General features: G+C 24.5%; 4 protein-coding genes across 7 annotated transcripts; 2 read left to right on the top strand and 2 right to left on the bottom strand.

Annotated features, from left to right (window-relative positions):
- The first annotated feature begins 358 nt into the window (after positions 1 to 358).
- On the top strand, positions 359 to 2,389 carry LOC122853251. The gene is made up of 2 exons (XM_044153608.1): positions 359 to 460; positions 540 to 2,389. The coding sequence occupies exons 1-2, from the start codon at positions 385 to 387 to the stop codon at positions 1,793 to 1,795; spliced, it is 1,332 nt and encodes a 443-aa protein (XP_044009543.1). The 5' UTR covers positions 359 to 384; the 3' UTR covers positions 1,796 to 2,389.
- Positions 2,390 to 2,393: 4 nt separating this feature from the next.
- Positions 2,394 to 6,149, bottom strand: LOC122853228. Its single transcript, XM_044153563.1, has 2 exons — positions 2,921 to 6,149; positions 2,394 to 2,852 (listed from the first exon to the last, which is right to left on the bottom strand). The coding sequence occupies exons 1-2, from the start codon at positions 6,099 to 6,101 to the stop codon at positions 2,692 to 2,694; spliced, it is 3,342 nt and encodes a 1,113-aa protein (XP_044009498.1). The 5' UTR covers positions 6,102 to 6,149; the 3' UTR covers positions 2,394 to 2,691.
- A 1,377-nt stretch (positions 6,150 to 7,526) lies between these two features.
- Positions 7,527 to 12,971, top strand: LOC122853268 (protein quiver). The gene is made up of 6 exons (XM_044153632.1): positions 7,527 to 7,630; positions 7,887 to 8,444; positions 8,660 to 8,847; positions 9,240 to 9,287; positions 9,613 to 9,759; positions 10,181 to 12,971. The coding sequence occupies exons 3-6, from the start codon at positions 8,823 to 8,825 to the stop codon at positions 10,417 to 10,419; spliced, it is 459 nt and encodes a 152-aa protein (XP_044009567.1). The 5' UTR covers positions 7,527 to 7,630; positions 7,887 to 8,444; positions 8,660 to 8,822; the 3' UTR covers positions 10,420 to 12,971.
- A 1,262-nt stretch (positions 12,972 to 14,233) lies between these two features.
- On the bottom strand, positions 14,234 to 20,959 carry LOC122853234 (histidine decarboxylase). 4 transcript variants are annotated; one of them, XM_044153576.1, is made up of 15 exons: positions 20,857 to 20,959; positions 18,847 to 18,879; positions 18,021 to 18,307; positions 17,692 to 17,946; positions 17,483 to 17,626; positions 17,033 to 17,099; positions 16,505 to 16,667; positions 16,171 to 16,241; positions 16,090 to 16,109; positions 15,872 to 15,970; positions 15,578 to 15,798; positions 15,219 to 15,502; positions 15,082 to 15,158; positions 14,892 to 15,018; positions 14,234 to 14,570 (listed from the first exon to the last, which is right to left on the bottom strand). In XM_044153576.1, the coding sequence occupies exons 2-15, from the start codon at positions 18,872 to 18,874 to the stop codon at positions 14,362 to 14,364; spliced, it is 2,052 nt and encodes a 683-aa protein (XP_044009511.1). In that variant the 5' UTR covers positions 18,875 to 18,879; positions 20,857 to 20,959; the 3' UTR covers positions 14,234 to 14,361. The 4 variants fall into 4 exon arrangements, with proteins under 4 accessions (XP_044009511.1, XP_044009509.1, XP_044009510.1 ...); XM_044153574.1 differs by having other exon boundaries at positions 14,361 to 14,606; XM_044153575.1 differs by lacking the exon at positions 20,857 to 20,959 and adding an exon at positions 19,135 to 19,405 and having other exon boundaries at positions 14,361 to 14,606.
- Between the last annotated feature and the right edge of the window lie 226 nt (positions 20,960 to 21,185).

Raw genomic sequence — 21,185 nt, 5'->3', positions numbered from 1 at the left:
GAAATTTAAAATGGTAATTTTAAATTTTGGGAGAGACATGGATCTAGATTATTTGCAGCTTCAATTTTCTTTAATTTTTAATGATAAATAAATTCATTGTTTATTGGAAAAAATATATGATTTTTGTATATTTATTTGCAGAAAATTTAGTGGAATTTATTTGATAGAAACAATCAAAAAGAAATACTCTGAAAATTATTAGTAAAAAATTTTTTTTTATCGTAGAAATAATTTACATAATTAAAAAATTATTATTGGTAATTAAATTTGTATAAAATTGTTTTGAAAATAAACTTGATTGATTAGCAAATGATTAAATTTTATAATGTTCATAAAAATTATTGTGAGGTAAAAAATTTTTTTATCAACATTCTTGAAAAATCCATGAAACAATTAACAATGAAAGTAATTTTAAGTTTTAAATTTTTAATCCTGTACTGGATAATATCAAAAGTACATTGTAAGTTATAAATTTTGGCATTACTATTATTAAATTTAATTATTGTTTTAATTATTATTAAATTAAAAATAAAATACAGGCAGTGGTCCAGCAATGACACAGACATCGATGGACGTTGGAAATATAATTTCCGTTGTTATTCCAGAAAGTCCAGATACAAATATAAATGTTAATCAATTGACTGCTGATTTTAGACGTCAACTTGAAAAAATAAAAAAACAAAGTCATGTTAATAAATTTGAGCATGGTTTAATAACATTAAAAAGTGCATTACCAGAAATGTCAAAAGAAGAAAAAAAAAAAGCAATTCCATTAATTCGAAGAATGATGCAAGATAAAAAAAATTCAAAGTCAACTAAGGTAAACAATCAACGTAAAGGAATTTCTATAAATCATCGTAAAAATGTTGTTGTTAATTCACGAAATGTCATATATTCTTCATCAAAAAATACTGGTTATCGTAAATCATCAAGTGAGCTGAAGAATAATTCAGGAACACGTCAACAATTGTCAGAAAAATATCGTAAAAAATTTAAAAAACCAACAATTCATGAAGACAACAATCAACAGTCTCAAAAAATTCAAAATTCCGATTGGTCTGATGTTATTTTTACGGAGAAATATCCATCAATAGATCCAATTGACAAACCAATTTATGAAGAAAAAAATCAGCAATACACAAATTGGTTTGTCAACAATACAACTGAGCCAATGATTAATTTACCACCAGTAACTTCAGTATGCAAAGAAGCCAATCAAGATGATTCAAAAATTCGTAATCCAAAAGAAATAAATAAATTTGAGCTTGAAAAAAATGAAAAAATTGATAAAATTGATAAAATTGAAAGTACCACATCTAGAGATGAATACGATTCGTATCCTTCAGTAATACCAATAAATATTGAAGTTGATGATTTAAAAGGACTCGAAAGAATTTTACAAAATCCTGATGAAGCATTTAATTTTGTAAATGATACAATATTAAATAATCATCAAGCTAAAAATCAAGATGACAATAATCCATATACAATTCAAAAAAATAATCAAAATATTTATGCAGAAATGGGAACACCAATTGGAATGAAAAATTATCAAAATTACTATGACATTAATCATGACACAATACGCAATGATGACTTGATAATAATTCGAAGTGATTTTCCAAATTTTGCACAAATTGGACAACAAGATTACAATGATAATGATAAATATAATGACAGAATTAAAAGATCAATTGATTATAAAAAAAAATCAAAATATCAAAATAAAAAATTTAAAAAAAATCATAAAAAATCAATTAAATTAAAAAAAACATGGAAAACATATAAACAATGAAAAAAAAAAAAATAATTAAATATATTTTTTTTTTTTTGAATTTTATTAATATATATGAATTAATTAATAAACATTAATTAAATAAAATTAATGATACATATCATTTAAAAGAAATATTAATTTTTTAAATTCATTATTTAATATATTATTAGTATATTGTTTTTTTTTTTTCTTAGCAATATTTCTACGATTAACATTGACATTCCAATTTGATCCTTGTCCATCACTGTATGAATAACTGAATGGTTTTTTATTTTTATCTGCTTCAAGTATTTCTGGTGGTATATATGGTAAAAAATCTAAATAATTTGTATTAAATATTGGTCGTTTATATTTATTTTTTTTATTTTTTTTTCGTAATAATGATTTATTTATTGTTAATTTTTGTTTCATTAATAATTTTTCTATATAATCATCAAGTCCTGGAATAATTGGATTTAATAATTTTTTTGTTCTTGTTGAAATAAGTCCATTTCCAAATTTTTTTGTACGATATTGTTGTTTTTTTTTCGTCTTTGTTTTGCCTTTTTATTTAAACAAAAAACAAACAAAAAAATTAATAAATGATTTAACATAAAAATAATTGATAATTACTTACGTTTTTTAAGTGTATTTTTTATTTCAGAATTAATTTGTTTTTGCAGTATTTTATGAAATGGTAAATCAGTTATTGATGATAATTTTTCACCTGGTGAAATAATATCATTGACCAAAGGAGAAACGTGCATGCCATTGGCAGCATCTGTAAATTTTATCAACTAAATTTAATAATTAAATAATTAAAATTAATATATTATGTCGTAAGAAGAAACAATTGTCAGCCAAGAAATCATCAACATGTGTGTTTGTATTAGTGTATTTGTAAATTGAAATCATATCTAAATTTGATAAATTATTTATGTTTTTATTGTCTGTAAATTGGTACTGTTGCCTGGCATAGCTGGCATTGTTTTAGTTGTAATATTCCAATTTGAATGAAGTGGTTTTTTAACATCATTAAACCATGCTGGACGATTAACTCTAGGTTTAATTAAATGATGTCGTGATTGTTGTGGTGCTGTAAATAATAAATATAAAATTATTAATTAAAAATTCAATTTCAAAAAACAAAAATATTAAACTTACAAATCATATTATTTGCTGTAAGATGTTGCATATGTTGACCAAATGTATTTAATGCATTATTTGATTGTTCAAATTCAAATTTAATAAGTTCTTTAATTTCTTCAGCATCAGCTTTATTTTCATTATGATAATCTAAATGAGTATGATGTATATCAGCAAGTATGTATTTTAATTCTTCAAATTTAATATCAATTTGACTCATCATACTTTGTTTAACAATAGCAATTTCATCTCTCATTGTTATTGTCATCATTCTTATGTCTTCTTTAACACCACGTATGTCATTTGTAATATCTTGACAACATGGTTTATCATTATTATTATTGTTATTATTATAATTTGGTCTTGGTAATAAAGGTCTTGATGGTGAATCTGGTTCAGGTGGCCATCTGTCAGTTGTCATAGCTTCCTCGTACAATGATAAAGTTGTTGATCGTCTAGATGTATATTGTGAATTTTGAAGAGATATAGAACCAAGTGGTGATGATGATGATGATGATGGTGGAATAATTGTTGAATTTCTTGGACATGGACATGCACATAAACATTGACATGTATCTTTACTAATTCTTGTTGGAAAACCATCATATGAAGACCACCAACTGTGTACTGGAGTTAGTGTAGTTGGTGGATCAGGTGCAACTGGTATAGCAGGACATCCACAATTACATGGACATAAACATGCACATCTTCCCATAAGTGATCCAGTACCAAGTGGTATAACTGGCTCAATAAGTGTTGGTGGATAAGGAGTTGATGTTGGTAATGGCGGTACAAATGGTCTTGATGTTGTTGGTTGAGTTGGAATTGGATTTGGATAACCTTGTCCACCTGGTATATTTGATATTGATGGAATATCAGCACCTGGATATGCTGGATATGTACCAATTGGATATGCTGGTGGTTTACCAGGTGGTAAAGTCATTGGTTGTTGTGTTGTTGTATAATATTGATTTGGTTGTGCTGGATACATTGCTGATGGATAATTTGGTGGCATTGATGGAGGATAATTTGGTGGCATTGATGAAGGATAATTTGGTGGCATTGATGAAGGATAATTTGGTGGCCTTAATCCAGGTGGAAAAGTAAATAGTTGTATACTTCCTGGATATTTTGTTGTTGTTGTTGGATTTGGTGGTGGTGTGTAATAACTTGGTGGTGTTGGTGAATTGTAGTTTGGTGGCATTGATGGATAATAACTTGATGGCATTGGTGAATTATAGTTTGGTGATGCTGTTGAATAATAATTTGGTGGTGGTGGTGGATAATAATTTGATGGCATTGGAGAATTGTAGTTTGGTGATGCTGTTGAATAATAATTTGGTGGTGGTGGTGTTGATGGATAATAACTTGATGGCATTGGTGAATTGTAGTTTGGTGATGCTGTTGGATAATAACTTGATGGTGTTGTTTGATAGTAGTTTGATGGTACCGATGGTTGTGCAGTTGGTGATTGTGGCCCTGGAAAAACAGGAATTGGTGATAAATTTATTGCTGGTCTCACTGTACCCAGTGGATATTGATACTGTCCAGGGGGAAAACCAGGAATAATTGGAAATGCACCGGGAATTTCGGTAGTTGTTGTTGTTGTTGTTGAACTTATATCAGTTGGTGTAAAATCAGATAGTAATTGATCAAAGTCAAGTCCGTCAATAAGATCTATAAGTGATGCTTGAGTTGTTGTTGTTATTATTCCCAATGAATCTAGACCAGAAACAACATCATTGAAACTTGGAATATAATTTAAAAGACTCGATCCAGTTGTTGTTGTTGTTGTTGTTGATAAATTTGTCATTGTTGAAGGAAGTATATCTGCAAAAATTGGTTCTTTAGCAATTGTACGTAATAATGATGTTAAATTAACAGCTGATTCTGGATAAAGTGCAAAACCACCAACACCACCGAAAGTTCCCAAATAATTATCAATTATTCCAGGAATTCCCGTAATTTGTCCAGCACCACCAATACCACCAGATCCAATTATTGGTGTTTTATTACGTAATTGTAAATAATTATATGTTTCTTTAATATAATTAACTAGAGGTGTTAGTCTTGTATCATTTTTACTTATTTTATTAACATGAGAAATTTGTTTGATCCTACCAGGAAAATGTTGATGACACACTTTTTCAATGTAACCACGAAAATCAATAACTTGAGATATAATATATTCCAATCGATTTAATAAATTTTTATTATTATTTTCAACTTCTGCTCCAAATCCAGTAAATCCACCATCAATTTTTCTTTCTAATCTACTTATATCATTACGTATTGCATTTTCATTATTAACCATTGTTGAATATATTGATTCTTGATCAGATAAAATTTTATCAAGTTTAACATATGTATCACTTACAAATGTATTAACAACTGGTAATAATGCTTCAACCATATGATTATTTCTTTTAAGTACTCTAACATCATCAGATATATTACCATAATTTGCATTAACACCACTAAAATCAGCTCTTACTTTTTCATAACTTTCAGTTAAATTTTCAATTGATGAATTAACACCACTAACATCAGCTCTTACTTTTCTATATCCTTTAGTTAAATTTTCAATTGTTGAATTAACACCATTAACAACAGCTCTTACTTTTTTATATCCTTCAGTTAAATTTTCAATTGATGAATTTGTATATTTTGCAATACCAGTAACACTTGAAGACATATGATTAAGATGTCTTCTAGCATCACTAACATTTTGCCATATATGTGATGTTTGATGTCGTATAACACGTACTTGTTCTTTTAAAAAACGTATATCTTCAAGTACACCATAAAATAAACGTTTTAATTCACCAACTTCATGACCAGTTTCTGATACATTTGTTGCTACACCTGGTATTGTTCGCATTATTTTTTTAATATCAGAATATATTTCACGTATTAGTGTATGACTTGGATGATTTTTACCAGAATTACCACCAAAAAAATGACGATTACTTGCATTTATTATATCATCATAATATTCACCATCTAATAAAATATTTATACATTTAAAAATACAAAATTTTAAACACTGCAATTTAATAAATACTATACATATTACTATATTACCAAGATACTTGATACTTCTTGTACTAGTAAGTTGTTCATTTTTAAGTGAACCATGAGTACCAGCTGAATTTAAAAATATCAGGATCCAAAACCAACCACACAACGACCATATCATCGTTGATTAATCTTTTAATTTATTTATTTGTTTTTTTTTCTCTGTTCACTTAGTAATTATTAATACTATTAATAAACAAATTATAAATCTATATTATTTAAAATACGTTAGTAAATTTTTTACTTACAGAGTTAACTTGTTGACTCAATGATGTATTGAGAAAAAAATTAATAATTAAAAAGCCAGTAATATTATTATTTCATAAATTATTTTAATTTTTATTATTATTATAAATAATAATTATTATTATCATCATATTATTATTTATTTCAATTATAAAAAATATAATTAATTTTATTGTTCAATATGGACATGCATTATGTTTTTAATGTGCAAAAAAATCAATTTTTTATTAAACGTCGATTTCATTTAAATTTATCACTTTGTTATGAATATATGTGTGTGTGTGTGTATGTGTTTATAAATAGTTCATTTAGTTGGTATTTTTTTTTTTCAAATTATTTATATTTACCTTTATTTTTTTTTTATGAAATTGATGGAAAATAATAAAGATTTCTTGGCTGACAATAAATAGACAATGATAAATTAATTTAAAAAATAAAAAGAAAAATATATTTTCATTTGATTGATTTATTTATTGATTGAGTAAACTCACGTTTCCGATTATCAGTACGACGAGCAATTACAAATGATAACATCATTGTAAAAATAATAAAACGTATCATATTTTTGTTAAATTTATCTTGACTCCAGTTTTTAATAGTTATTCTCATCTTGAAATGTATTACACAACTGAACAACAATATTGTTATTAATACGTTTGTATAACTGTTTGCTATATACCAAACTTTATTCACGGTGATAAAAAAAAATACCTATTGTAATATATATTATTTAAAATTTTCAATGCCACTATTTTATGATTAAAAAAAACATTCAAACAGACACATTTTTCTTTGTTTTTTTTTCAAATGTAAATCTTTTGTTAAATCAATTATTTATTTTTTATTTTGTAAATTGTTTAAATGATTTATAAATATTTAAAATTTTCATATTAATTAATTTATTTATTTATGATTTTTTTAAATATTTAAAATTTACTTAAATTATTTAATTAAAATTTTGGAAAAAAATTAATCAAGTCTTCAATTATTGGCTGAAAATACAAGTGAAAATTAAAAAAAAATTAATCATATTTTAAATAATAATTAACTATCATTCATTATCAACATAATATTTGCAATAAAAATAATAATAATATATTTTTTTTGTATTTTTTCAAGTGACGCTTGCGCGCGTGTTCATAAATACTATATGATGACGCTGCTGCAGCTAACATTTATTGATCTTGGAGACAGTGGTGGTCTGGGAAATAGATTTAAAATAAAAAAAAAAATATATATATATTCTGCGCAATCGCAATAATTATATTGTGCAAAATTTCGACAAAAAATATATACACCTAGCGCCTCTAATAGAGCATAGGTGATTTTTTTTTTATTCGCGTAGCTAGTTGACCAGTGCAGTATACGAACTTGACATCGGTCTATCGAGGCCTAGTGTAAATTGTTGGGCTAAATAAAAAAAAAATTTTTTCTATTTACGCCATACTGTTTATTGTGCCAAATATTATTTTAGAAAACATTGCAATAATTTTGCATCATTATCACTTATTTAGATTTTTTGTTGATTTTTTTTCTTGCAATTTTTGTCAAATTCTGGCACTCTTTTTTGGTCTCTCCCTCAATTATCTCATTTATTTTGTATATAATTTTTTATTTTTTTTTATCAACAATAATAACAATAAATTATTTAATTGTTTAGAGACACATTGAGTGCCGGATTGATAAAAAATTTAATAGACAGTAAATAATTTGAAAGAAAAAAATTGTATAAACATTTTGGATTTTAATTTTTTTAATTTTGGCCTTGAATATACAATCGATTATTTAATTTGTTAATTAGTGAATTTGTGTGAAGGTGAAAAACTGCATTGACATTAATAATATTGAATAAATTAAATTATTATTTATTGGATTAAAAAATATATATGTAATAATTATAAAAAAAAAAAAACACAAATTACAAAAAAAAACACTATGGGAGAACGAGTAGATGATTTCATTTTAAATTATTCTTGACCATTAAAATTAAATAAATGAAATTATAAAAAAAAGCATAAATTGCTTTTTAACGAATGGATAATATTGATGATAATAATAATATTAAAATAAAAATGATTATCAAAAAATTTTATACAAAAGAAATAACAAAATATCCCTGAATTTGATGAAATTTATTTTTTTTTCACGAGCAAACACAATCGAGTTGGGAATTTGGATTAATAATATTTAAAAAATTTATTTAAATATCATAATTAAGGTAATTGAATATTACATTTATATTAATGTGTAAATTTTTTTTTTTAATTTAATTTTATAGATTAGATCATTTAAATTAGCAGCTTGTTTTTTTGTTTTTTTTTTTTGTTTTTGTTAATGTTTGAGTATTTTTATAAATAATTAATATATTTTTATAAATAATTGCTGTTGATGATTTAACATGGTTATTCAATGAAGCAGTAGATAATGTTTCAGGTTGATAAATTATCACAACCGTTTCTGGTCGAGTCCATGTGACATATTTGCAGTTTATCGATGCACGTTTCTATGAGCGTGGCCTGAACATAATCCAAACCCAGCGAGTTCAAGGATACATATTTAAAAAAAAAATAAAATAATAATTTAAAAAAAAAATAAGATGAGGATAAATTACATTACAGCAGGTGTGTCATATTTTGCTTATTTTTTTTTACCCCTCAGATGAAAAAAGAAAAATAAATCAAAAAATAACTTTTGTAGTTTAAATTTTTCATCAAAACAATTTTGCATTTTAATAAATATACATGTTAAATTTAAATAAGACAGATAAATATTAGTTATCATAATTTGTAGATAGATAAAAAAAAAAAAAATATAAAAATTTTATAATCAAGGGTTATGATGAATAATGGTGAGTTTATAAAAGTCAAAAGTACAATAAAATTAAAAGATAAAAAAAAAAAGGAAATAAAATTAAGTATCAACAAGAGAATAATAAAAATGATATAAGTAGTAGATTAGGAATATTTTTATAAAAATAATTTCTAAAGCAAAGATATTGTGAATTTTTTTTCAGTTGCAATTTTACTAGGAGTTGTCAACATTTGCCATGCAGAATGTCAGAGTGAGTCATTAAAAATGTATTTTCAATTTTTTAATAAATATTTATTTTTAATTTTAATAAATATTTATGTTATCATTCCAATAACTGTATTTTATAAATTTTTAATTTTTTCAAATTAATTGATCACATAAATACACTGAGAGTAAAAAAAAAAAAGCAATTCATCAATGACTTGTCCAATAAAATTTTCAATAAAAATTTTATAAATTGCATAATTTTCTTTGAGTGTATTTATTATTTAAAAATTTTATTTATCAATGAAAAAATATTAAAGATATTTTATGTTGAAAAAAATGGAATAAACAACAAAAAAAAAAAAAATTAGCGCGATCGGTGTACTGCTACGAGTGTGATTCATGGACGGATCTAAGGTGCAAGGATCCATTCAATTATACCGCATTGCCACGAGATCAACCACCTCTTATGACGTGTAATGGTTGCTGCGTCAAAATGGTCCGCAATGCTAAATCACGTAAGTTAAATTTACTATACTCATAAAATTTATTATTCAAGATATTAAATTTTTATAAACAAGCTCATCAAATTGACTTTACAAATAAACTTTTTCGTAGCTTTTTTTGTTTTTCTAGATCAGCTTAAATATCAACTTTATTCATTTAATAAATTTTTCAATAATAAACCTTGAAAAATATTAATTAAAATTAATCAACTAATTGTTTTTTTGTTTATTTTAATTGTTAATATTTTTTTGTTATTTTTCAAGGATAATATTGTTAAAATTTATCAAATAAATTGATCGATATTTTAACTGAATCAAATCGAAATATAAATCACAAGCTCATGGAAGAAAACTTTTTCATTTGATTTTTTTATTAAATAATTAGTTAATTAAAGTATTAATTAACCTGTTTAATATAAATTATTAATTTCAGCATATGAAAGTGTACGAAGAACTTGCACATCACAACTACAAATAAACTTGTTCATGGTGGACCACGTGTGCATGATGGAAAGTACCGGCACTGGTCACATGTGCTTCTGTGAGGAAGATATGTGCAATAGTGTGTCCTCATCCTCGTGTTCAATAATAACCCTCCTTATAATCCTATCAACAACTTTTATTCTCAGCTCGATTATAAAAAGCCCAAGCTTGCTTTGTAGCTCGCTGTGATTATCACCATAATATCACTAATCTAATATTTGTCTTTCTTTTTCTCCTTACTTAATAAATTTCCCAATAATTGATGGTAGAATATCAATCTAAAGTCAACACACATTATTTTTTATATATTTTTTATTATTATTATTTTTTTTTTCATGTAAATATTTATATATATAATTATAATATTATTATCATGTAAAACACATTTTTTTATATATTTTCAAAATAATTTTAAAATAATTTTATTTATGGTGGGATCAATTATTGATGGGATTAATAAGGCTTGACAATATTAAATTTTTTAAATTGGAATACAAATAAATAAATATATATAAATATAATTCATATTTTACATAAAAAAATTAATAAATTATTAGAAAAGTAATTTAAAAATGAAAAAAAAAAAACAATTTTTTAAAAATAATTAAAATGGTGCAATTTAAATAAAAACAATGTGTGTTCACTTTGATAATTTATTTTTAATATTATTAATTTAAAAAAAAGGCTCTCTCATTATCTACCATCAATGTTATATTTCCAATCCATAAAATATTATAAACGAGAGGACAAAATTAATTACACTAGAAACGCTTTAGACGCGTATTTTACACGGCGTGTTAATTGGCATGCCCACTAAACAATAGTTTAATAGTTGTCTTTTCACGTAAATTACCAATGGAAAGCACTCAATTTATTGTAAAATTTTTTTATTAGAAAAATTTTAATTATTTATTTATTGAAAATTTAAATAGTGTATTTATTAGTAGTTATTTATTTTTTTATCGAAAAAAAAAATGACAAAATTTGGCCAATTTAATTATAATTAATTGATTGATGCTTTCAATTGGTTGTATTCATAATTTTTAATTAATGTAGATAGTCAATTAATTAGATAAAAAAATTGTTATGTGAGTAGAATGAAATCATTAGAAGTGAAAAGTGTTTTTTCTAATTTTTTTTTGTTTCGATTTTGGGGTTTATTCTTAGTCGCTTATTTATTTTCATTTATTTTAATTTTTTTTTTGTGTGCTTATTATTTTTATTTTAGAAAATTATCTATCCTATTGCGTGATTTAATCATGCTTCCTTAAACCTGTAAATTTTTTTTTGAAAAACTATATTATTTATTTCTTCAAGGTTTTTTTTTTCTTTAAAAAAAAATAATCACATTGTAATTTTTATTTTTGTAATTAATTTTTATTTGTGGAAAAAAAATTTATTTAAGCTGAACTTCGACACACCAAGTGAAACGCAAATTTGTGAAAGTTCATGAGCTATAAAATTTGATAGAATTTTAATTTGAAAAAAAATGAAAAATATTTTTTAACGTTCCTTTTTGGTTTTTACTTTTTTCTTTATTTTTTTTTTGACTTTGGATTTTAAATTAAGCACCGACACTTTGCATGCAACGCATGCTATTATTATTATCATTTAAATATAATTTTTTTATTTTGATATGGTTTGTTATTTCAAATATTAGAGATCTTCCAAAGTCTAAAGCTGCTCGTTCAAAAATAAACCCATGAAAAAATTAATTAAAAAAAATACACATTATATCTCTCAAATATTTTCAATTACAACTAAAATTAAAAAACTAAAAATCCAATTAATAAAATTTTTAAATTACACAAGTATATAAAATTATAATATCCAAAATTGTTAATTAAATTTTTTAAATTTTATCACGGTTAATATTAAATAACAAGTAATTTTATTTCTTTTTGAACGAGTGGTAATAATCCACTTTCCAACCCAATGAAATATTGATGGTATCAAACAGGACAAAAAAAAAAAAAAAAAGCACTAAATGTGCCTTCAACTCATGACTAGTTTTTCATTTAATTCAATAACACAAAAAAATGACAAGAAAATTATTATAATAATTATAAAAAAATATAAACAAAAATAAACAAAAATAATGTGAAAAAACATAAGTCTAGAGTTGAACGCGCATGTCCTCACAGAAAGGCTATATTAAAAAAAGCCTTTTGCCAAATGAACTTGGCGTTTCTAAAATACAATAGAAATCGCGAGGTTTTTTTGGCAAGCCATGCGGCTCGTGTTGCGTCATTTGTTCATTTTCGCACTCGCGTCTGCGAGGCCATTCAGTTATTTTAAAAAAATATAATTATTATTTTATTTTATATTTAATATTATTATTAATTTTTTAAATTGATTACTATTGTTGGTTAAAATTAATATTTAAGTTAAAAATAATTTCGATAAATTTATCAGGCAGTAATTTTTTTTTAAAAAAAAAAAGAAAATGGCTGTTGTATTTAATTTAATTATATAAAAATTATAAAATTTTATTTTTTATATTGGTCAGTATTTATAATTGTTTAAAAAAAAAAAAAAAAAAATTGTTTTTCTTATTTTTATTAAGTAAGTAATTAATTTAAGTATTTAAATTTTTTTTTCGCGCGTGATTTAAGTGCCTTAATATGAACGCGTGATTTTTTTTAAAATGATAAATTCATAAATATATAAATTTTGTTATTTTTATTAAATGTTTGGCCTCGCAGTCGAATTAAATCCACGTGCCATGTGTGAGGTTACAAGTAATCATTGATTAATTAAAAGAAAATAAAATTATAAAAAAAAAAAAAAATCGTGATACATTTAATTGGGTTATAAGTTTTATATATCCATAAAAAAAATTAACGATTAATTTTTTTAATATTCTATTTAAATATTGTTATAAAATGTTTATTATTTAATTATTTAATTTTTATTATTATTTTGTTGATCTCAATGTATACCGTATATAATATGTGTTGCATCCAAAAATTGAGTGTCGCGTATGTTGGAAGCAGCACTTTTATTAATTTTTAGACTGCATTATAATTATTACATGTCAAAGCAGTTAATGTACTTGCTGCTTCATTTAAAAAATAATAATTAATTGTGCAAAATTGATCATAAAAATTATTTAAATATGTATTTTTTTTTTTATCAACGGTTTACACCGTATATATTGTCCTGCTCGATAGAAACTGCCGTTTAAATTTGACGAAAAAAATGCTCTTGTAAAACGAAATTGTAAAAGAAAAAATATCTTTGTGAAAAATTGTAAATCATTAAAAATTTCTAGACATATTGCTCTTGTTTTAAAAAGAAAAACAATGTTAGATAAATTAAAATTAATTAAAAATAATTATTTCTACAATATTTCTGTTAACAATAACAGTTATTATTATTACGAGCTTTAATTATTTAGTTATGATAATTAAAAATATATATAATAAATTAATTGTACAGATAAATAAATTGAGAGCGTAAAAATTAGTAATCATAATCAAGCGAAAATCGAAATAAATTGTTTTAAAGTTGTTATGATCAATGAAGACTGTTAATTGAGATCTAGATTAAAGAAACAAAAAAAATATTATAATTTTTTTAGTTGGAATGTTGATTGAATTTGTAATCATCTTTAAAATGAAATATCACAGTTTTTCATTGTGTTTATCTAAATGAAAAAAAAAAAAATGCTCATGGTCGTGTGGGGAGTATTGAAGTACATTATCATGGAAAACAATATCATTAGTAATTTAAGAAAGTATATAAAAATAATAAGAATATAAATAATAGTTTTCCAACAGAGGAAGATAAAAAATAAAAAATAAAAACATTTCTGTGCCCTGTCATGTCATATCATAATTGTTGTTATAGCTATGTCTCAAATTGAAAAAATATTATGTACAAAATAAATTGAAAAATAACATTTAAAAATCAACAAGAAAAATAATAAATAATTAAAAAAAAAATACAAATTTACACTTAATTTAATCCTCATTAACAAGCTACATTAAAAAACATTTAATTTTTTGGATTTGTTTAATTTTTTTATTGATTTTTTCTATGATTAAATTTTTTTTTTTTTTTACAATTATATTAATTAATTTCCAAATAAATTTTTTTGGTTTTTTTTTAAATTTCTATTGCTTTTTTTCATTGTTTTTTTGAATTTTTTTTATCTGTATATGACATTGTTGTAATGTGAATATTTGAAATGTTACTTATTCCACCAATTGTTTCACTTTTTGGCATTCCATTGTCCATAAAATATCCACGATTATTATTCATTCCATTTAGCCCATCATTAATTGTAATGCAATCCTTGTTGATCAATGATTTCTTATTAATTGATTTATCTGAGTCTGAACTTGACAATTCCATATCATTACAAAGTTTGCCTGAATTATTTGTCAATTATTTTTATAATTAAATTAAACATTTGTCTACTTTTGACACTACTTATCAACTTTAACAGGTGTTTTTTTTATATTAATTTAAATCAACATCTATATTTTATTTTGAATTTTATTTAGCATATATAACTATATATAATTACGTTGTAAATACGATAGAAAAAAAAAAAAGAAAATAAATATCTAGGATATGTGGATGTCCAAGGTTGTTGGAATAATTTCAACATCATTACTCGGAGATTTCAGTGGCACGTATTGAAACTTTCTTACCAATTGTTGAACAGGTTTTATCAATGCTGATATTTGATTGATTTTTACTACTTCCATCGTCATCTTCTTTCATTAATGGTAAATTATTTCCTGGCTCAGATAAAGGACGACCACAAGATGCATAGCCCTGATTAAAATTATCATAATAAATACAAAAAAATATGATAAATTTTAAATTTATAATACAAACTTGAACTAAATCCATTCGTGAATCAAGTGAAAATTGTTTTCCAGACATTAAAATTCCTCGTATACGTCGTCTCATAGCTGAAATATAACATTAATTTTATAATTAATCCAAATTTTGTGTTGAATAATTTAACTAACCTGGACTATCACTTGGATGTAAACGTAATTGACCAAATGTTTTCATACAGTCGTTGAATACATCAGCTGTATCATAAATTGCAGCAAAACTTCCGTTGACAATTTTTGGTGACATTGGTGAATTAGCTAGTAATAAACTTGAGCCAAAATTTTCATTTTTTTGACGTGTTTCAGCTAATGATACTTTTGCTCTAACTGGTGAACCACCACTTGTTGCATAAAGTATTTCAGATGCTGTACTTTTAATTTCTGCCCAATCACGAAGAATATCATCATTTGTTGTGCTGTCAATTATTATTACATGAATTTTAATAAACAATTTAGAAATTTTAATTTATACACTGAGAGAAATTCATTACTTGGTTGATGTAACGGTAAATCTAATGACATATTTTTCATGTAATGCTGCTGGAACACAGTGAACTCTTCCTCGTGTGTTCATTTTTTTTAGCAATTTTTCCGTCAATGAATTATCACCACGAAGACGAAATACCACCATACCAAGATGTCGAGCTGCTGGAATTTCGAATCTCGAATCACCAAGTACTAAAGCTTCAAATTTTTGAGCTAATCGAACACCCTGACAACGAAAAATATACATTTATTTATTTACAATAATTTTAGATAATATCAAAAATTAATAATTGCTTTACTTCACGTATATGTTTCTGCAAGCCAGTTACTCCATAATTTCTAATGACGAACCACAATTTGAGAGCCCGAAATCTTTTCGACAGTGGAATTTGCCAATGCTTGAATAAAAAATTTTAAAAATTACTTTACTATCTCATTGTTAATAACGAAAAATATATTAGCACAAATTTTTAAATGATTTTTAATTGCGAAATTATAGAAATAAATTAAAACTCACCATATAATCAATAGCAAGACCTGCGTATGATAAATTTACATTGAAATTTTGTATTTTATTTATAGAAAAAAAATATATTACCTGAATTTTCATGCTTTAGATAAAGGGGATCAACATTAAAAGTTCTGTGAAGTGCCTGGCTACTTTTTACCCTATAAAATGAAGCAAAAATTTAATATCCGGTTAAAAAAAAAAAAATGTTACATAATGCCTTGAATTTATCAAGAATAAAAAGAAATAATAAATTAAAAGTAAAGAAGGAGAATAACGGTACCTTCCGCATCCGTTCAATTCGGCATTTGCGGTCTCAATCTCCGTTATAATAAAAAAAAATCAAAAGATCGAAAATAATAACAAAATAAAAAAAAAAATAAAATAAAAGACGGATGTTATATCATTATCAAAAAGTTCTTACCACATTGCTGTACAATCGAAATGTACCATCAACCATTTGCTTGGATTAAATGCAATTGAATCAGCACACTCAATACCACGAAGCCAGCCTTGAAATTCAGGACATACAAAAGCACTACCAGCGTATGCTGCATCAATATGTAACCACAAACCATTACGTTCACCTGAAAAATATTTAAATATCATTATTAATATAAGCATTAATTTAAATGTAAAATTTTATATAAAAAAAAGTGAGTAAGTTGATGGGAGTTTGAATATTTCTGGCAGGGGATTTTATTGAACAATAAATTATTATTACTAGCAATTTATTGTTCAATAAAAAGCTTGGTAAAAAGCTCAATTAAGCTTTAAAAAAATAATCAAGTAGAAGGTCATGATAACCACGGTTTCTTACACATTGCAGGGTTTCTTTTTTAAATGAAATATAAATTTTAAAATATTTTTTCAAATAATCAATAATGATATTTATCCTTTGAGATATTATTTTAATATTTTTGTTTGTAAATTATTGAGAAATTAAACTCACAAATTGGACCAATTTCTTCAAGGTTGTCAAATGAACAAGCACCAGTTGTTCCAAGTGTCGCACAAACCTGAAAATGTTAATTTTCTTAAAAAAAGCTTTAGATTGTAAAAGAATTATAAATAAAAATAATTAAAAAAAAAAAAAGGATCTATGATTGATGACAGTCGTAAGTAAAACTTCTTTGTAAAATAATAATTTCAATTTAAAAAAGATTTATAAAATAAAACTAATGAGCAATATCAGTAAGAAGATTTTCTATCTAAAAAAAAATCCACAATGTTTTTTTTTATCGCCAATTACTTGACTGCAAATTTGAAATAATTTTATTTACTTGTCATGTTATTTATATTCTATTTTTAAAACTATTTTATTGTTATAAATAAATACCAGATTCTTGAAATAAATTAAATTTAAAAAATATATTTATTTATTTATTATAAATTTACTTACAAAAAAAGGAGTAAGTCCAGCTTCTCTATCACGAAGCAAAGCCTCATGTAGCTTATTTCCTCTCATGCTTAAATTTTCATCAGATTCAACATATCTCATCTGAACTAGACCAATAAGTCCTGCTTTTTCAACACTTGAATGTGCCTTTAATAAATTTCAATTGATCAAAATATTATAAATGAAAATAAAGCTGTTAAATTTTAATTTACCTGATCTGAACAATAAGCAACTAGTCGTGAATTAATTTCAACTTGTGATTGATCAGGTTCATTTTCTTGTATGTCTCTAATAGCTCTTGTTCTAGCAGCTAATAAACAAACAAGAGTTGCTTCACTAGCTGTTGTTTGAATGACACCACCACCAAAACCATTTGGACGATGTAAAAAATCATCTGGTAAACCAATCATTTTACCCAACCAATTCATAACAATTGTTTCTAATTCTGTACATGCTGGGCTTGATGCCTTTACAAACAAAAAAATTAATTAATCATTCAATCATTTAATCAAATTATTTTTATAGCTAAAAATTTATTTACCCAAGTAAATCCAAGACAATTAATAGCATCAGCCAACATGTCAGCTAATAAACTAGCTGGTGAATTTAATGCAGGAAAATATGCATGCATATGAGGACTTTGCCAGTGTGTAACACCAGGCATTATGCATTTTTCAATATCATTAAATATATTTTCCCATGGTTCACCATCAACTGGAGCTGCGATTGGTAGCATTGTTCTCAAATAACCAGGTGATACCGATGGATAAACACGTCTTGTACGTATTGTTTCAAGATAATCCGCAATATAATCCACCATTTCTTTTCCTAAACAATTAATACAATTAAAATAATCATTAACTGATAAATAAATAACATCTTTAAATTATTTTTTAAATTACAAAACACTATGTACACTTGTTGAAACAAAATAATTTATTTTAAATCATTGTTTTCATCTGATTGGTGTTTATCCAAAAAAATCAATGAAATTCTCATCACATTTTTATGGAGTAACATTTAGTCGGAGGAAAAACAAATAAGAATTTTATTTGCTTTTTTTTTTGTTTATTATTATTTGAATTGACCGAGTAAATTGACAGATATTGTTTTAAATAAAAGGCGAGTATAAAACTACAACTGTTTATCCTGTCATAAAATTCTCTTAAGCCAATTCGAAATTGTTTCGAATTCTTATTTATGACTGTATTATTGAATTGACAATTTGCTATACCTGTTTTTACAATTTAAATTGAATTTTATATACAATTGTTTTTTTTTTAGGATATAAAAGTTTATCTATTTTTTGTCAATGTAGAAAATTTTACACATTGGTTTTTTATGGCAATTTTGAAAAAACAACTTACCATGTTTCCGGTACTCTTCGAGATTCATGTTAACTGCAACACAAAAATAAAGATTTATCAGAATATAAAAAAATATATTTTACAACTGTGTAAATTTAAAATAATTTTATACTTCCAAACGAAATAGTATAGTAAGACAATTGAAGCAAAATAAAATATCTTTCAAAGTAGTAATTAAAAAACTGAATAAAAAAAAAATTAATTTAAATAATTAAATAAAAAAATAATTTAAATTTAATTAAACATTTTATTTGTCGTTTTTAAATTGTTTGTTTGATAAATATTTACCTAGCACAAATAATATCACAGTACCCAAATTTCGAAATTTCGATGAAACCGTTTTACACGCATGTGTTAATATTCTTGTCGCGGTTTATACCGCGTTCGAAATTAATTTGACTGAACAATGTATAAATTAAAATTTTAGAATCCTATTGAAGGCCAAGATCGTGACAATGAACAGCAAATATCAAATTAAAAATAGCGATATCGTAATGACAGCTGCGTACAAGTGAATGGATGCATCGAAAATACTTTTATAAATGTTAGAGAAATAGAAAAAAAAAATTGACGTTGGCGCGTTGCAGAGTAGAAATTTAATTTCTATGGTTTCATGCATTGATCCATCCTCATCATACTTGTTACAAGCTTATTAGACTACTGTCACAAGCCAAACAACGACCTAATTTTTTATTTTTTTTTATAAATTTTTGTTTATCCTATCCCATGCGTATTCTATAAATTTCAAATACCCAATTTATTTTTATCTATTTTAACAAACATAAGATGGATTATTCAACTGCGGTCATCAAAATCCAACTTTTCTATTACATAAAAATCTATTTTTCAACTAATTTAATATAAAAAAAATTCAGGATATTACTGCATCTCTAATTTACCTATAAAATTTCAACGAAAAAAATATTATTTTTTAATTTATTACTTGAATTTTTTGATAACAATTTAAAATTAATTTGAAGGAAATATTATTTACCTCTCTTTTTCAGCTATATTTTTTTTATTTAGATAAATTTATTAAAAACTTTTGAGACTTCAAAAATATTGTGAGACTAATTTTTTTATATTTTCAAAGAGATCAAAGTGTGATAGGGATCAAACGTCATAATTTATTGACGGTCATATGTGTCACTGTTATTGATTTTTTATTTATTTTTTTTTCTCGCTGCCAAGGGCTTTTTTTTTAAACAAAAAAAAAAAAATTTTACCAAAGAATTACGAGGAAGACCCAAAAGTTTAAATAAGCTTAATAAATATATGCGATTTAATTTAACAGATTTTTCATTGATCAGATTTTTGATTATTCAAGGAAATGCAAATAATTTTTAAATCACTAAATTAAGTTTTTAATTACTTTGAAATTTTTATGAATTAAATAACAATGCATTATGTATACTATTAGTTTGTTAATTAAATTTGACAAACATGGAAATTCACTCGACTGACTTACGTGATAATTAGCAACTTGGAAAAGCCACAATTAATTACACCTACATAGTTGGGTCTTGGGTGTAAATCTCAATAAACCACTAGACAAAATAATTTGTAATATATTTAATTCCACAAACTAGCTAACTTTATTCTCCATTGATAAAATTTTAAAAGTTATTTTCGTAAGAGTAACTGACAAGCTGTTTAAATTAATTTTTTTTTTTAAATTTAAAATACACTTTTCCATACCAAGAAAAAAATTTTCACACGTTTTTTTTTAAATATTTTTTACCTATCTATGAGATTCAATCGGTACTCAAACGCAAAAGACAGTCGATATTATTAAAAGCTCAAACGTCCGGTCTGTCTACATCCGACTTTTCTCATTTCCCTTTGACGGCTTTCAGAATGAAAAGTATGCGTGATATTTTTCTACTTGATAGATCTTTTTTTATGTTAAAAATTATATTTAAAAAATCACTTGTAATGTATATTTGTATTTTTAAATAAAAGATATAAAATAAAATTTGATTTTTATAAATATATTTTGATTTTACTAACCTTGATTGATCAACAAATTTGATCGAACCGATCGGACGTTGAAAATTGTTGGACGGTTGATGGATGTGAACGATACCTACGGTGTTGTGAAGGTATGACAATTGTTCAACAAGTGTCGGTATTTATATAGCCTTTGGAAGAAGGATACGAGCTTTTATATTTTGCGCAAGCGTATCCTTATTCTTGTAAAATAGTATCAAAAATAATTTGGTGATGCTTTTAAATCCCGCAAGATTCAATTTCAACATGACTGTAATCTATGTGTCTCAATAATTTATTGTCTTCCCAAGCTCTGTACCAATAATGCTTAACACAAATCAATTTGTCCA

This window comes from Aphidius gifuensis, linkage group LG3, assembly GCF_014905175.1.
Source record: "Aphidius gifuensis isolate YNYX2018 linkage group LG3, ASM1490517v1, whole genome shotgun sequence".
In the NCBI taxonomy this organism is placed as follows: domain Eukaryota; kingdom Metazoa; phylum Arthropoda; class Insecta; order Hymenoptera; family Braconidae; genus Aphidius; species Aphidius gifuensis.
The sequence above is the reverse complement of the archived record's forward strand: the minus strand, read 5'-3'. Positions and strand labels throughout refer to the sequence as shown.

Excerpts from the sequence above, each read along its gene's own strand:
- LOC122853228 (XM_044153563.1), bottom strand. The coding sequence starts at position 6,101 with ATGATATGGTCGTTGTGTGGTTGGTTTTGGATCCTGATATTTTTAAAT. Across the intron at positions 2,853-2,920 it reads TACAGCAAATAATATGATTT|CACCACAACAATCACGACAT; the intron begins GTAAGTTTAATA and ends TATTATTTACAG.
- LOC122853251 (XM_044153608.1), top strand. The coding sequence starts at position 385 with ATGAAACAATTAACAATGAAAGTAATTTTAAGTTTTAAATTTTTAATC. Across the intron at positions 461-539 it reads GATAATATCAAAAGTACATT|GCAGTGGTCCAGCAATGACA; the intron begins GTAAGTTATAAA and ends AATAAAATACAG.
- LOC122853234 (XM_044153574.1), bottom strand. The coding sequence starts at position 18,874 with ATGAATCTCGAAGAGTACCGGAAACATG. Across the intron at positions 16,242-16,504 it reads TTCGATTGTACAGCAATGTG|GGTAAAAAGTAGCCAGGCAC; the intron begins GTAAGAACTTTT and ends TTCATTTTATAG. Across the intron at positions 15,971-16,089 it reads GTCTTGCTATTGATTATATG|CATTGGCAAATTCCACTGTC; the intron begins GTGAGTTTTAAT and ends TTTTTATTCAAG.
- LOC122853268 (XM_044153632.1), top strand. The coding sequence starts at position 8,823 with ATGAGGATAAATTACATTACAGCAG. Across the intron at positions 9,288-9,612 it reads TTGCCATGCAGAATGTCAGA|CGCGATCGGTGTACTGCTAC; the intron begins GTGAGTCATTAA and ends AAAAAAAATTAG. Across the intron at positions 9,760-10,180 it reads GGTCCGCAATGCTAAATCAC|CATATGAAAGTGTACGAAGA; the intron begins GTAAGTTAAATT and ends TATTAATTTCAG.